Below are 13,844 nucleotides of genomic sequence, written 5' to 3'. Positions count from 1 at the left end.
GTCCGGGCGGTGCGAGGGATGTTTGGCGGCGGCGGCGGCGGCGGGGGCCGCTTGGGCTCGCCATGGTCTGAAGCGCGGTCTGAGGCGCCGCGATGAACGGAGCGGTCCCGTCGCTTTTCGATCCGAAGGAGCGGGTGTTGAAGCTGGGAGAGAGCTTCGAGAAGCAGCCGCGCTGCGCTTTCCACACCGTCCGCTGTGAGCGTGGGGCTGGGGCAGCCCCTCAGGGGACCGTCGCGTCCGGGGGGGGGGGCCCAGGGTGCCGCCGGACGGCGGCACCCTGGGCCCCCCCCCCCGGGCGCGACGGTCCCCTGAGGGGGGGGAACGCTGGCCGGGCAGGTGCCGCGGCCCGGCTTGGCCTTGCGCGCAGGCCCGGCGGGCGGGAGCGGAGGGTGGGTCGGAGCAGGCCCGGGCGGGCATCGGTGTGAGGGAGGGCTATGGCGTGGCAGGCGGCCGGGCGCTGGGGGAGAAGGGCAGCGTGGCAAAAGTGCCGCGGGGTTTGTGGGCGCTGCGGCCGGGCTCGGGGTCCGCTGTTTGGGCAGGCACCGGAGCGCTGTCTCTGGAGGAGCTTACCTGTGCAGTAGGCAGGTCGTACCGGTAGCCTGAAGGGAGCTGGAATACCAGTCAGCTGCACAGGCAAGGCCCGGGAAGCTGAAATGAGTTGGCTGCCTTCCTCCCGGGATCCTGGGGCACACCTGGGAAGCGAGTCCCTAATGCTGGGGTGCTGGCCCGGGATCTCGGGAGCAATGCGGTGCAGATCAGGTTTAGTCGCTCCTGCGAGCGTGTTGCTGGTGAGGTGTACGGCTGTTGTATCCCAATACTGCCCCTCGCTGCTTTCTGGGCACTAACTTCGCTTTTTACGCCTTTTGCGTCCAGAATAGTGTCTCGATGCAGTTCTGCTGAAAACCAAATCGGGCTGAAGCTCTGGCTTTGCCCTCTTCCCTTGTGCTTAGTTTTTAGAAGTTAAGTACAATGCAGCAATCAAAGGTTAAAGGCAGTATTAATCACAAAGCTAGTATACCCTCCCTGCGTACATAATTACTATCTAGAGAGGTGTGTGTTCAAAGATTCTGAGGGTAGCTAGGAAACAAATGCTCTCAGGATTATAGTTCTGGTAATTTAGGACTGCTGCTTCTGGTTTTGATGTCTCATTATTTATAGACTGATCCTCAAGATTCAGTCTTACGTACGTTCTCTGGAGAATGTCCCGTATGCTTTCACGCAGTGCAGCAAGATGGGTAATGTGCTTTCTGTGAGCAAATGGATTGTCTGCAACTGGGGGGGGGGGGGGGAGAGGGGAGGGAGCAGGCAAAAGCTATAAATGGATTCAAACAAATGCTGTAACTTGAAATTTACCCTAATTTTAAAGTGAACTAAAACCCACGTCTGGTACCTCCTACCCTTACGATTTCTTGCTGACTCCTGTAATTTCATGATTTATTCTGAAATCTGTTTTGAAATCTCTCTTCCTTTCCAACACATGAGACATAGAAACTGGCACATTCATCAGTTCTGTCAAATCCACGTGTAAAAATATCCTTCTGTGACACCTGAAGTTTTTGTTAACAAACGAATAAAGGGGAAGACATCTGCTGGTTAAAAGTTAAGATCAGAAGTCCGTTTATGGACATTGGAATCAGTATCTTAATTTTCTAAAGTATTAACCACCCAGTGGCCGTATATTAAAGCAGACATTCTCTAATTCGGTGGGAAACTTTGGAACTATTGTACCTTTATCCCTGTAAGACAATGTGTGGGGTTTTGCCGTAAACAAGGTTAGCAGGCACTGTTACCTGTGTCTTAGCTCAAAGGCTTCTGCCGTGCGCATAGTCCTGCCCACCAGCTCCCGAAGCTTGGTTTTCTTGCCTGGTTGGTGTGCAAGCTGGAGCCATGGCTCCCAGCTGTGGTCTGTGCCGCCTGGCCCATGGGTTGCAGGCAGTGTTTCTGGACTGGGAAGCTCCCCAGCTGTAACAGTGCTGCTGCCTGTAAGCAGTGGCGGGTGACGTGACAGGTTGCGAGGCACAGAGCATGTGCTGTGCTGCGGCCAGGGAGTGTGCCGTCTAATGGGTCCCCTTTACGCGCCTGGTCCCTCTGCGCTTCTCTTCAGCTGCAACAGGGTGCCTATCCCCAGCATGCGAGGCAGGGCACCGGGCATCTGCGGGGTGCAAGGCTGGCCCTGTGTTTGCTGGAACCACGGGTTCAAACCTACATCTGTTACCACGTGCCTTGCAGAGCCTCTTGATGCTGTCCTATCTCTCTAGATCTGTGTAGGCAGGCCTTTTAGCTGTAGCCCTTCCCAATTCATTCATGGTGGAAATAATATTTTTATAGATAGTGGTATGTTACATAGCTGCAGTGCTGATGCCTGAACACATGCTCATTTTCAATGTCTTGGATTTTTGAAAAGGACCAGAAATTGATATGTTCTTTTGTTTAAAACTTATTTTAATCAATACTTTAGAAGCTGAAAAAGACAAAAAGGAAATTCGTCTTTTATTGGGAAGTAATTTCACTTTTGACAAAAATAAATATACTGAAACTCAAGTTTTGGTCAGCTTCGGACATGCATGTTATAGTAAAATCAGAAATAGTTACAGAAATGGATATTGAGGATTGATGTTGTTGTTTGCATTTTCAGTCACTTGTCTCCATCTCCCATCTTTGGGATCAACATTTTTAAGAACTATTGATTTTTCTAAAAGTAATTATGTGAGGATTTATTGTTTGAAATATAACACAGCTCATTCAGCCTCTTTATGCATTAAAACCTGAAAGCATTTTACTAACTTTAACCAAAAGGTTTTAACACTTATAACGAATCTTGAGAAAACCATCTTGACTTTGAATTCTACTGACTTACGGAATGATCTGCTTAGGGGAATGGTAGATGATGCACTAGCAAAAAAGGCTTTAACTTAACAGCCTCCAACTGCAATTAAAAGGTGTCTACATTTATAAGATTACTGAAAAGCCTGTAAATAATCCAGTTTGTTTTTATATTTAGATGACTTTAAGCCTGCATCTATTGATATGTCCTGTGAAGGAGACCTTGAAGTTGGCAAAGGTGAACAGGTGACAATAACACTGCCAAATATTGAGGTAAGTGGGGTGGCTGAAGAGTGGTGGGCCTAAGGGAATGATTTATTTTGTTGTCATAAGTATATACCGAATATAGAATGATACAAAGTTTCAGTGCTGTTTCAGAGCTGCTTGTGTGATTTCTAGAGTAGTAAAACAATTGCTATAAGAATGTAAAACTACAAAAGACCTAAAGGTTAAACAGCTGTGCTGTAGCTTTAAGTGTATTCACCGCATTGGAAATACGTTGTAGGATGACCCAGAAGTGTTGCGTACACAGAAAAGCTTCATGTGGATGTTGGCAATGTGAGTTTCCCCTTGGTATTTATTGCTCTAGTGCAGTTCTAAAGCAGGAAAGACTGGAAAGGGAAAATCTACTACCTGCCATGCTTTACTGCTCTGCTGATATGGCAACTGAAACCCCTTTTGGTAAAAGCAGTCCTACAGTGAGCATGTTCTCATTGGGCAATAAGCATTTAATGAGTTTCAAACTAAGCTAAACTGGGTGAAATCCCGTTCCAGTCAGTCACCAGCTGCTTGTGGTCATGGCTACTGTGAATCTAATTTGAATTAACCGGTAACATTTTTAAAGGCTAGGAATGATCACTTGTAGTGAAGCTGTTATCACTGTGATGGACTGCTGTTTCTAAGAAAAATAAGAGTACAGTAGTAACGCTTACTGGACTTCTGATTTAATAGGGCTCAACTCCACCAGTGACTGTGTTCAAGGGCTCAAAGAAGCCTTACCTAAAAGAATGTATCTTAATTATCAACCATGACACTGGAGAATGTCGCCTAGAGAAACTTAGTAGCAACATCACTGTGAAAAAAACCAGGTGGGTGATTTACAGGAGAAACAAATGTGCTTTAGTCATTGTGAAAATTGATTTGTTACTGAGTCTAAATTGAGATGCAAGACTACCCATTACTATTTTTAGCAAAACATCATTTTTAGAAAGTACCTGGCCGTGTTCAATAGAGTGAAAAGCCTGCTTTCTCAGCACACTGACTTCACAGCTTTCGAGTCTTGACTGGCGGAAGAAATGGGAATGTGGTTTTTTTTTAACTAACAACTGTCACATTGTTGAAAGAGATGGTAACTATTTTCTGATGAGTTGGGGGGGGGGGGGGGGGGAATCTGTTTGGAAAGTAGCTTGCCTCCTGTCCTCTGACTTCTAAATGAGAAAATGAAAAAGATAATTTTTGTGACATGTTTCAGTAATATTAATGGCTTGTTTTTCTCATACCAAGTTTTTGATTATTTTTTTTTTCTGCTGCTGAGTCCACATAAGTAATTTCCAGCTGAATTATTATTAAGTAATTATTAGCCAGGTATAAAAACAAATCAATGGACAAAAGGTTAAAAAGTTAGCACTGTATTAAAAAACAATTTTTAATACATCTATATATAATTATATGCCAGTATAATAACATACCTAGAAATCTAATGATGCTATTTAGAAAGGCATGACAAATAATTCCATAACTTATGGTACTGTATCCCCTGTATTCTTGCCTTCTTCCTTGCATCTTGTCTTCTAGTAATTAAAAATCTTTTGCTTTTACACATAGAGCTGAAGGAAGCAGTAAAGTCCAGTCTCGCATAGAGCAGCAACAGCAGCAAATGCGAAATGCAACTAAGGTTCCAAACAATGTTAAAAATTCTCCACCAAAAGAAAAGATGTTTCCGTCTTCTCCTATGGATGATATTGAACGAGGTAAGCTCCACTGGCACATAAGTTTCAGAAACTTTGCTCTTAACTAGCAATTAGTTTTTACGTGGCAAGGTGTTTTGTTTGTTTGTTTTAATTTGCGATTCACACTAGAAGCTGATTATGTAAGCACTTTACCCTGATATGGAAATGACCACTCTGGCTCAAGTGGTAACAAAGCAATATTTGAAACTTGCTAAGGTAAAAAATCGGATGAACCATTAGGCTTAATAATGCCAAATCTCCTACTGCTCTCTCCTTGATTCTGTCTTGCGCTGCTACTTTAATCAAGTATATAGTTGGTTGTATTGTGGCTCTGGAACCAACTGAGTCGCTTCCGTTTTGACATTGCTCCTCATTCTTTCTCTGCACTCAGCAAACATAGGTTACAGTGCTTTACAACTCAAAATACATTTTAAATTACAGGATAAGACCTTGTGAAAGATGAGGTTCCAATGAAAAAGACAGCTAAAAACCTGCATAAATCAACCCTTGAACAGGGCTATGTACTGTATTTGTGAGAGGCTCTGGTTTGGTGCGACACTCGTATTTCACTAAGAGGAGACCTTATTTCCTTTTGGAGGACAAGGAAGATGGCAGGTGGTAATTACTTGCTACAGAAATGCTGACAGGTGGCAGTTTCATTAACTGGAATTGACATCTGCCTCCCAAGATGTTCTGAATTCCTTTAAACAGATTTTTTTTAGATGTGTTATTACGAAGGTGGGGTTTTTTTCCATTTTGGTCTTAAACTCTGACTAGAAATCTATACTACAGAACAGTCTAGAATACATCTAAGGTTGCAAAGAGGAAGGAGTACTTGAGCACACGGAATAAAATGATACTTTTTCTTGGTGGCCTGTTGTTTTGGGGGGAGGGATGATGTCAAACATGTTGGAAGTCACCAAAGTGGCTGCCAACATGTATCAAACTCTTGTGTAGTGCCAGTCCAATTTTTGAGTACGACTAAAGAATGTGGAATAATTGACAAATAGGGATGGTAGGGACCTTTTTAAAGTCATCTAGTCCATTCTTCTGTCCTAAAGTCAGATTTCTGACATAATTTTTTAACCTGTTCATAAAGCCTTCCAGTGACAGATCCTGTGTTCTCTCTGGCAATCCATTCCAGGGCTTTGCTCTCCTTACTCTTCAGGTTCTTCCTAATAAATAATCTGACAGTAAGCCCATTACTACTTTCATATTTATCATGCAAGTATAGACCAGGTTACTCTGCTGCTTTTGAGCATGTACTTCATGTACTCAGAAGCTGCTATGTTTTTCCCATTCTTTATGCAAAATGATGCCAGCTGGTTCAATCTTTCCTTGGAAGTTAAGTTTTCTGGATCCCCAATTTATTGTCACTCTCCTTTAGCTATCTTTCAATGAGTCCAAAAACTTCCTGAAGTATAGAGCTTAAATACATTTACTGTTTCAGCTAAGGTTTCAGCAGTGCTGCGTTGAGCAAGACGACTGTCTTACAGGCACTATTCATCTCTGTACACAAAGACCAAATAGTATCACATCCCAGCGTAATGCTTGTCACTTCTGCAATAGCACGGTGTGGTAGAACTGTGCGTAGTGATCCACTGTAACTGACAGACTCTTCAGAAGTGTTGCCTATTTAATCCTTCTTCATCCCGTGGTTGTGTAACTGACTATTCCTGCTTAAGTACACTACCTTGAACTTGTTACTAACTTTGTTTTCTTGGATGGGGGAAAGATCACTCTACCTTTGTCCTCTAGTATACGTTCAGCCCTTCCTTCACTGTTTGAAAATACTTAGTTTAAATTCTGTCAGATTAAATTATGTCAAAATTCAAAGCAGAGATCTTATTCCTTAGATTTTGGTAATAACTGTTAGCCTTTCACGTAAATTTTTTCTCTTATTAGACATTGGTGAGAGCAGGGACGAAGTGGAATAGGACTTGAGTGGTATCTTTCAGTTAGCTTACAGCTCCAGATGTGTGGTAGATCAGTTGTTTCTTCGTCTTTTCTTCTCTAGAATTAATTTTGAAATGACTTCTTGATCGTTCTGCTAGCTGCATTCTACTTTTTGCCTTGGCTTTTCTGTCTTCTTTTCTGTCCTTAAGCTGTTCTCTTATACATGTCCTTAGTAACAGGAGGATGCCTCCATATTTTTTTTTTATTTTTTTCCTCTCCCCTTCTCTTTCCTTATCTTTAAGTCAGCCAGTATGGTCTTTTATTGTACTTTCTGTTCTTCCTTGGCATTGGGTTAGTTTGTCCTTGTAGCCATAGCCGCGCTATTTCAGGTGCTGTTTTTCCTGAACACCATTTTCCTTTAGACTGGCCTGTGATAAGGCTGACTGGCCTAAGTACCTTTCCTTTAGAGTGGCCTTTGATAACTCAGAATTGGAAGGCTTTATGGAAGTTTGTGTTGAAGCTTATTCTTTTGTTCTCCCTTCTTCTCTTGATTAAGCTTTGAGCCGTCTTGCATCTTGGTGACTTTCATCTTCAACCTGTTCTTCTGTATTGGGTAAATTTGAAGTGAGATGAGCCACCCTCCTACTTGCTTTTTATGTCTACTATATCAAAGCTGTTCCTGAAGTATTCCAAGTGCTTGTAAGACCATCTTAACAAATGTCTGGGTGGTTACAATCTTGTCTAATGATGAACTTCTGCACGCTGGGTAACTCTTCAAGGTGCTGTATAAAATCTCCATTCACCATGATTCAGTGGTCTGTTTCAGACTTCTCACTTCAGCAGCACCCCTATTTTGCACAATTATTATGTGTACCCTTTCCACAAAACTTAACTTCCTCTGTATGTTGGACTTCGGCTAGTATATATCAAAAATGCATACTGTGCAGCATGATCTATCTAGCATACTCTCCTAAATATTCTTGTAGTCAGGTGAGTTATTTCATCAAGAATGCAAGTTGGTTGAGTCAGTTTGATCTGTTAATTTCCAGTATTTCTTGTCTACTTCATGTTGTTCTTGCTTTCCCCCTGCGCCCCAAATCTATAAAGAGAACAAGGATTTGGTGAAATCTTCCTAATAGTAAACTGTGGATGATTTCTTTGGATATTCTTCATGCTTAAATTGAGTTTTGAGCAAAATGTCACATAGTCCAAACAACTGTATTGGTTGTAACGCTGAACTGCTGGTAGGCATTTTGGGTGCAGCTGCAGACATCTTACAGCTAACTTATCTGTGTGATTGTAACTGCAGTTTTTAGTCAGTGAAAGGCATCTTTGGGGGTGCTAAGGAAAATACAGAAGACTTGCTAATTGCAGAAATTAAAGGCTATGTGGGATGCACTACCCTGTGGAATGTGGGGTTAGCATTTGGGTTCACAGTCACCCTTGTTCTAACGCTTGGCTTGAAAGGAAGAAAGTGCCCAAGCTGCAAAAGAAGAAAACCACATGACAGGCTGGATGCTTGCTTGTGCCCTTTTCTTTGTTCTGGAGAGTTGTGGTGGTTTTGGTATGGTGTTTTTAGTTGCTATAATGTGTGTACCTGATTTCTGTTGTTGATTTTTCTTATTTTTCCCCTCCTTCTTATTTCAATTATGATGAATATTAACTGAGAAACAAATCATATTGTTTGCAGAGCTAAAAGCAGAAGCCAGTATCATGGACCAGCTGAGTAGCTCTGACAGTTCATCTGACTCTAAAAGTTCTTCGTCCTCTTCATCAAGTAGTGAAAATAGTTCTAGTGATTCTGAAGACGAGGAGACAAAGCCCTCTCTTCCTATGTCAATGCCGTATTTGCAGCCACAGCCTACTGTGTCTGCCATACCACAACAGGCTGTCCCTGACAAAGATGCCAGTCATAACAGATCCCAAGAGAGCAGTGGTCATATGATGAATACACTACGTAAGTACAAAGGCTGTGCTTTTCTTAGTGCACAATTCCAGACATCAAGATTCTGAAAGGAAACCATATTGTTTTTAAGTATATCTCTGTTATAATTAAAACTGTGGGAAATGATGCTAGGGTTTGATTGTTTAGCAGCGGTCTGAATTAGACACTGGGCTAGAAGGTTCTTTGTCCCCAGAGATATAAAAGTAAAGCTGATGCAGTTGAAAATATTTCCTAAGCTCTTCTGGCTTCCTCCCAGTTATATACATTGGGACTGGAGAACAGCAATTTTGTATTGAAAATACTTGAACTAACAGGGCACTCCCAAAACACATGCTTATAATTTCTTGGGTAGAACTATGGGAAAGACACTATATTCGCAATACTCTGAATTACAGAAGAGATGGTGTATTCTTACCTACTTCAGTTACTATTATCCATGGCACTGTTCCACTGGACAGCATGGCAAAACTGTCCTTTGCATATAAGGAAGGAGGCGATTTGCTTTCAGGTGACACTATCTTGTTCCACCCATTCAGGCAACTAAAACTGTAATTTGAAGAGTAGCTGTGATCTTCTTCAAGAAGCCTGGAATTGAATGCTCAGTGTGTTCAAAAAAGGAGAGTTTGGACAGAAAAAAATCCCAGTAGGTAGAGAATCTTAAGTTCGCTACCTAAATAGCAGGAGTATTCAGACATAGAAGTGAGTATTCAGCCATGGTGACTCTTTGAAAATGATTACGTTTTTAATTAGGTGCTTAGCTGCAGGCTCCTGGTTTGAAAAGATTCCCATCAACCCTGGTAAAGGTTTATCATTTATATGTAAACTTGTTATACTGAAATTTTAGACTCTGGCAGATCTACTTTTATTTCAGTGTTTAATGGGTAACATGAACAGGTTTTTTTTGTAGCTAGTATTTGAATACTTAAATAACCAGCACAGATATTTAATTATGTACTGCATTAACAGATAAGATCAGGCTGAAAAGTCCTGTGACTTCATGTGCAAAGGACTAAATGCTGCTTTCATTTTACTGTCACTGTAGAGAACAATGTCTTCATGTTTATAATTTGCGTAACTTTAGAGCATGCCATTTATTTCAACCCTTATTCACAAATGGGATTTCCCGTTCTTCATGCTTTAAATAAAACTGTTATGAAAATGAGATTAACTCTATCCCCAGTGACAGAATCCCAGCTGGCAAAGCTTCCACTGAGAAATACACTTACAAGTACAGGTGGCCAAGCCCACCAGTTCCAACAGTCATAGTGAGAAAATGCTGCTTAAAACATGACAACATCAAAACTGTTACAGGGAAAGTTGGTGGCTTGATGGTGCTCAAGAACCACATTGACAGGTAGAATCTTTGTCTGTAGCATCAAGCCTTGGGCTTGAATATCTGAGATTGCCTAGATCTTTAGCTTAATCCCATTTACTTTTGTTATGGTTAAAGATCTATTTACTGCTTAAAACGATTCTGTCCTCAACTTCCAGTACGGTTAACACTTAAAATACACTTCAACTAGACAAAGATCTAACAGTTACTTTCAAGGAGAATGTGTTTCTCTAGCTCTCTTGCTGAGGGAATTTGGCAGGAGAGTGAAACCTGGAGAAACACATGGTTCTAGCTTGAATGGCAAGAGTTCTCAGTCGGGGTCCTGTACAGTCATGTCTTCCATCTCAAATAATGTTTTACAAAAATAAAATATTGAATCAACAAATATCAGCACAAGCTGTTTGCTTGTCTAATCCTGTTCTGAGGTTTGACCACTAATGTGTGTGACTAGTTTTGGGCACCTCTGTAGGATCAGGGCCATACTGGGTAATTAGTGAAGCTTTCCTTTGGCTTGCTGTGTGCAGGCAGAAGGCTGGGGGAAGGCTTAGAGAGCAGAGTTTCATCTTGCATGTAGAAGTCATACAGCTGAGGTTTTGTGGAACTTGGAAAACACAGGAGGTGGTGTCTAGAGCATGGTAACCAAATACTTCTGTCAGATATACATAATCTACCTCTTCTGAAATCTGGGGCTCAAGAATGCCCCTCACCCCCAAAATACTGCTTCTTCCCCTTTCTACCATCAGAAGCTGATTATATAGGCTCACAACTTGCCTTTATAACAAAGTTTGTAAATGGTGTCACTAATTAATCTGTTCTTCATACATATTTGATCATATGTTGCTTTATGTCTACTTTTTTTTTAAACAGGAGTATGTTAAAGTAATTTTCCAAAGAAAAAATGGCGTAGATTGGCTATTCTGGGGCCTTGCGTTATGTACATAATATCCAGCACAACTTCTCTTGATACTTGGTGCTGGTACAAGTAGTTAGTCATGAAATAATTTTCCCTTGTATTAGTTTGGTGTTGGTATGACCACTAAGATCTGTGAAACACAGGTCACTCCTATGAGTTTCCCTGTCCCCTAGAACTTGCAAGAATTCAGTTGAATGTATTGTAATCACTGATTTAAAAGTTTAGGAAATGTCATAATTTGCAGTGCAATCTATTTCCCCAATTAATATTGATAATAAGCAATTGGCACTGTGAAAACTGAATTCAACAGTTTTCCCCACTTTATTGCTGCTTCCTAAGTACAATAGATCTAGATGTTTGTTCAGAGTCCTAGTTAAATGACCTTTCCATACTTGCACCAAACCCATCTGAAACCTACCAACTCTAGTCTGTGTTATTTTGCCATCTCTTTGAAGGTGGTTTTTTGGAGGTAGGGTTATAAAAATGGGGCAGAAAGTTTTCCCTGAAGTAAATCCTGATGCATTATTTCTGACTCTGGAACTTGGAGTTCTTGCTTTTCCCATCTGCTGTTTTTCACAAGCATTGGTATTTTTGGCTGTTGTTACAGGGTTTGTGTAATTTCTATTAACTATGTTGAAATAACTTTTGAAGGCTGCAGAATCACTGTTTGGAAGGTTATCTTCTTGTTCATACTCCCAGTCCTCTCCTAAAGTAGGTAGTGCATAACAGGGATGAGATTTCTGAGAATTCACTGTAAGTTTTCCTTTGAGTGATAAATGCCTGAGTTTCACTTACTAATGCCATTCTGTGCCTTGAAATATTATTTCTTAGGGTAATATATTGTCCTGAATAATTATTGACAAATTACTTGATTTTGTTCTTTCATTCAAAATTGCTTTTTTAATTTATATTAAAATAATATGTCTGTAAGTGTTGTCTCTAGATGAGGGTTGGAAAAAAATTGTGTACAGTAGTACTTTAAAGATTGCTGGAAACAGCCATCTTTACTATTCTCGTCTTTATATAAAGTGTTTTCCATTTTGTTGCAGAGAATCATATACCACTTTCTAAGCTTCAGTGGCGACATAGTGGGAAACAAAGGAAGGCTAAATGCAGCCATGTTAAAGACTTCAGTGTTCTGGCAGAAATGATATGCCTGATAAAAGATTCAATCTGAGTGTCTTGCTGGGTTTACCCTCTTGAGGTTACTTTTTTTACCCATCTGCAAAAGTGATCTGTGAAGGGTGCTGCAGCTGAGGAAAGGGCATGTGAAAATAGTGTGCCTACTCAGTTTCAGTGATTTTTTTCTTTGCTTTTTAGGCCATTTCTGCACAACCTGAGATGCATTCCTTTTTTCTTTTTTTTTTTTTTCGCTTTTTTAATGTCTGTTTTGGCAAGGGAGTTGTGAATAAAAGCATACTAGTTGGAACAAATTCTTAAAGTGTGGGAAGTTGCTAAATACGGTGTAGATTCTGTATAGCATGCTGCTGTATTTTTTTGTTAGTTATCTGGAAAGATTCCCTCCCTCCCACCCCCTAAGCTTATGGACATCCATTGTAAGCACAATGTAGTCTTTCTTCTTACTTCCCCATTTTGAAATATATATAGCCACCAAATTAAAGTGCTGTGTAAAATTTCTTTTGATGTTTTGTTTGTTCACTTGTTCCAAAACCTGTTTGAAATAGTAGGTCACTGATACATCTTTAAATGGTACATCAAAGAGCTGCTCTTCTTGATTGAGACACCACTTTGTTTTCAAGCACAGCTGAGTAGCATTCAGATGTGTTTCAAAAAAACCAACAACTCATTTTTCACAAAACTGCATTCACCAGCAGTTTTCTCACTTATGAAGCATGAAAATGTGGGTGGCAAAGATAGCTACGTGTTGTCTTCTGTGATCTGGTGATATTAAATAAATGCCCTTGTGGCTAATAAGCTAATGGCTTCCTTGCCAAGACTTCAAAATTGTAGAAAAGTGATCTCTCTAAGGTTCTGTCACTGGGGAGTTTGCTTCTACACCTATTTATTCTTTTATCGTAGAATAGTTTGGGTTAGAAGGGATCTTTAAAGATCATCTAGTCCAACCCCCCTGACCTGTTTGGTATTAGTTTTTGTAAGCCTTTAATTGGGAAAGGGAATATCTTGAAAGAAGAAAAGTATTTCTTTGAAAATGACTAATACGATGACTCTCTTTTTTTCTAGGAAATGACTTGCAGCTGAGTGAATCTGGAAGCGATAGTGATGACTGAACAAATTTTTGGCCTTAAATGTATCACCTTTTTGCTAAATATGTCTTAGCATCTGTTTTGCACTAAGATTAGATTACCAGAGACTGGAATGAATGTCCTCGATTTTGATAATAGACATCCTAATTTTTTACTGACACATCATGTCTATAATACAGCAGCATTGATATCCTGTCAGTGCTATGGTTATGTGTTTATCTTTCAAATTACTGTATTTACAGTAAAATTGTGTATGATCTGATTTTGATTATTTTTGCCTCAGCCACCTGTTTTACTTGAAACTGATTTGTAACAGCTAGTTACTTTATATAAATAGTTATGGAATGGAGAAATTTCTGCTATTTATGGAGGCAAGTTTCCTTCCTATCATTTAAATGCTGAATGCTGATCTCACAACTTTTACTTGGAGGGAGTGAAAGGGAGAACAACTAAATGAGGTCTGCTGTGTCAGCTACACTTTTTGCTCAGTTCACAGTTCATACCTTTAAGGAAACTGCTGAATAATGTGGTCCACTAGTGCAGTTACAGTTTACAATTGTTCAACACATTGCTGAATTCTTAATTTCATTGTATTATAGGACTTTATATTTCTGAGCCTCAAGATTCCTAAGGGAACTTGTCCATTCTCTGCCTTTTTTTATGTAACTTCAATAGGCTGGTCTTTTTACAAACTTTTTGTATCTAAATTTAGATAACTGCAGAGACAGCAATGAATTTCCTTCATTTAATTCTGTAACAG

General features: G+C 40.5%; 1 protein-coding gene across 1 annotated transcript; it reads left to right on the top strand.

Annotated features, from left to right (window-relative positions):
* The first annotated feature begins 62 nt into the window (after positions 1–62).
* EAF2 (ELL associated factor 2) lies at positions 63–13,283 on the top strand. The gene is made up of 6 exons (XM_059820538.1): positions 63–195; positions 3,002–3,096; positions 3,775–3,911; positions 4,648–4,793; positions 8,359–8,625; positions 13,062–13,283. Exons 1-6 carry the CDS (start codon positions 93–95, stop codon positions 13,106–13,108), a joined length of 795 nt encoding a protein of 264 aa, XP_059676521.1. The 5' UTR covers positions 63–92; the 3' UTR covers positions 13,109–13,283.
* The last annotated feature ends 561 nt before the right edge of the window (positions 13,284–13,844 follow it).

The sequence above is a fragment of the Gavia stellata genome, chromosome 8 (assembly GCF_030936135.1).
Source record: "Gavia stellata isolate bGavSte3 chromosome 8, bGavSte3.hap2, whole genome shotgun sequence".
Classification (NCBI taxonomy): Eukaryota; Metazoa; Chordata; class Aves; order Gaviiformes; family Gaviidae; genus Gavia; species Gavia stellata.
Note: the sequence above shows the minus strand (reverse complement) of the source record. Positions and strands in the feature narration are given on the sequence as shown.

Bases quoted from the DNA above. Each gene is read 5' to 3' on its own strand.
- EAF2 (XM_059820538.1), top strand. From the start codon at position 93: ATGAACGGAGCGGTCCCGTCGCTTTTCGATCCGAAGGAGCGGGTGTTG. The intron at 3,097-3,774 runs GTAAGTGGGGTG...CTGATTTAATAG, and splicing joins TAACACTGCCAAATATTGAG to GGCTCAACTCCACCAGTGAC. The intron at 8,626-13,061 runs GTAAGTACAAAG...CTTTTTTTCTAG, and splicing joins TCATATGATGAATACACTAC to GAAATGACTTGCAGCTGAGT.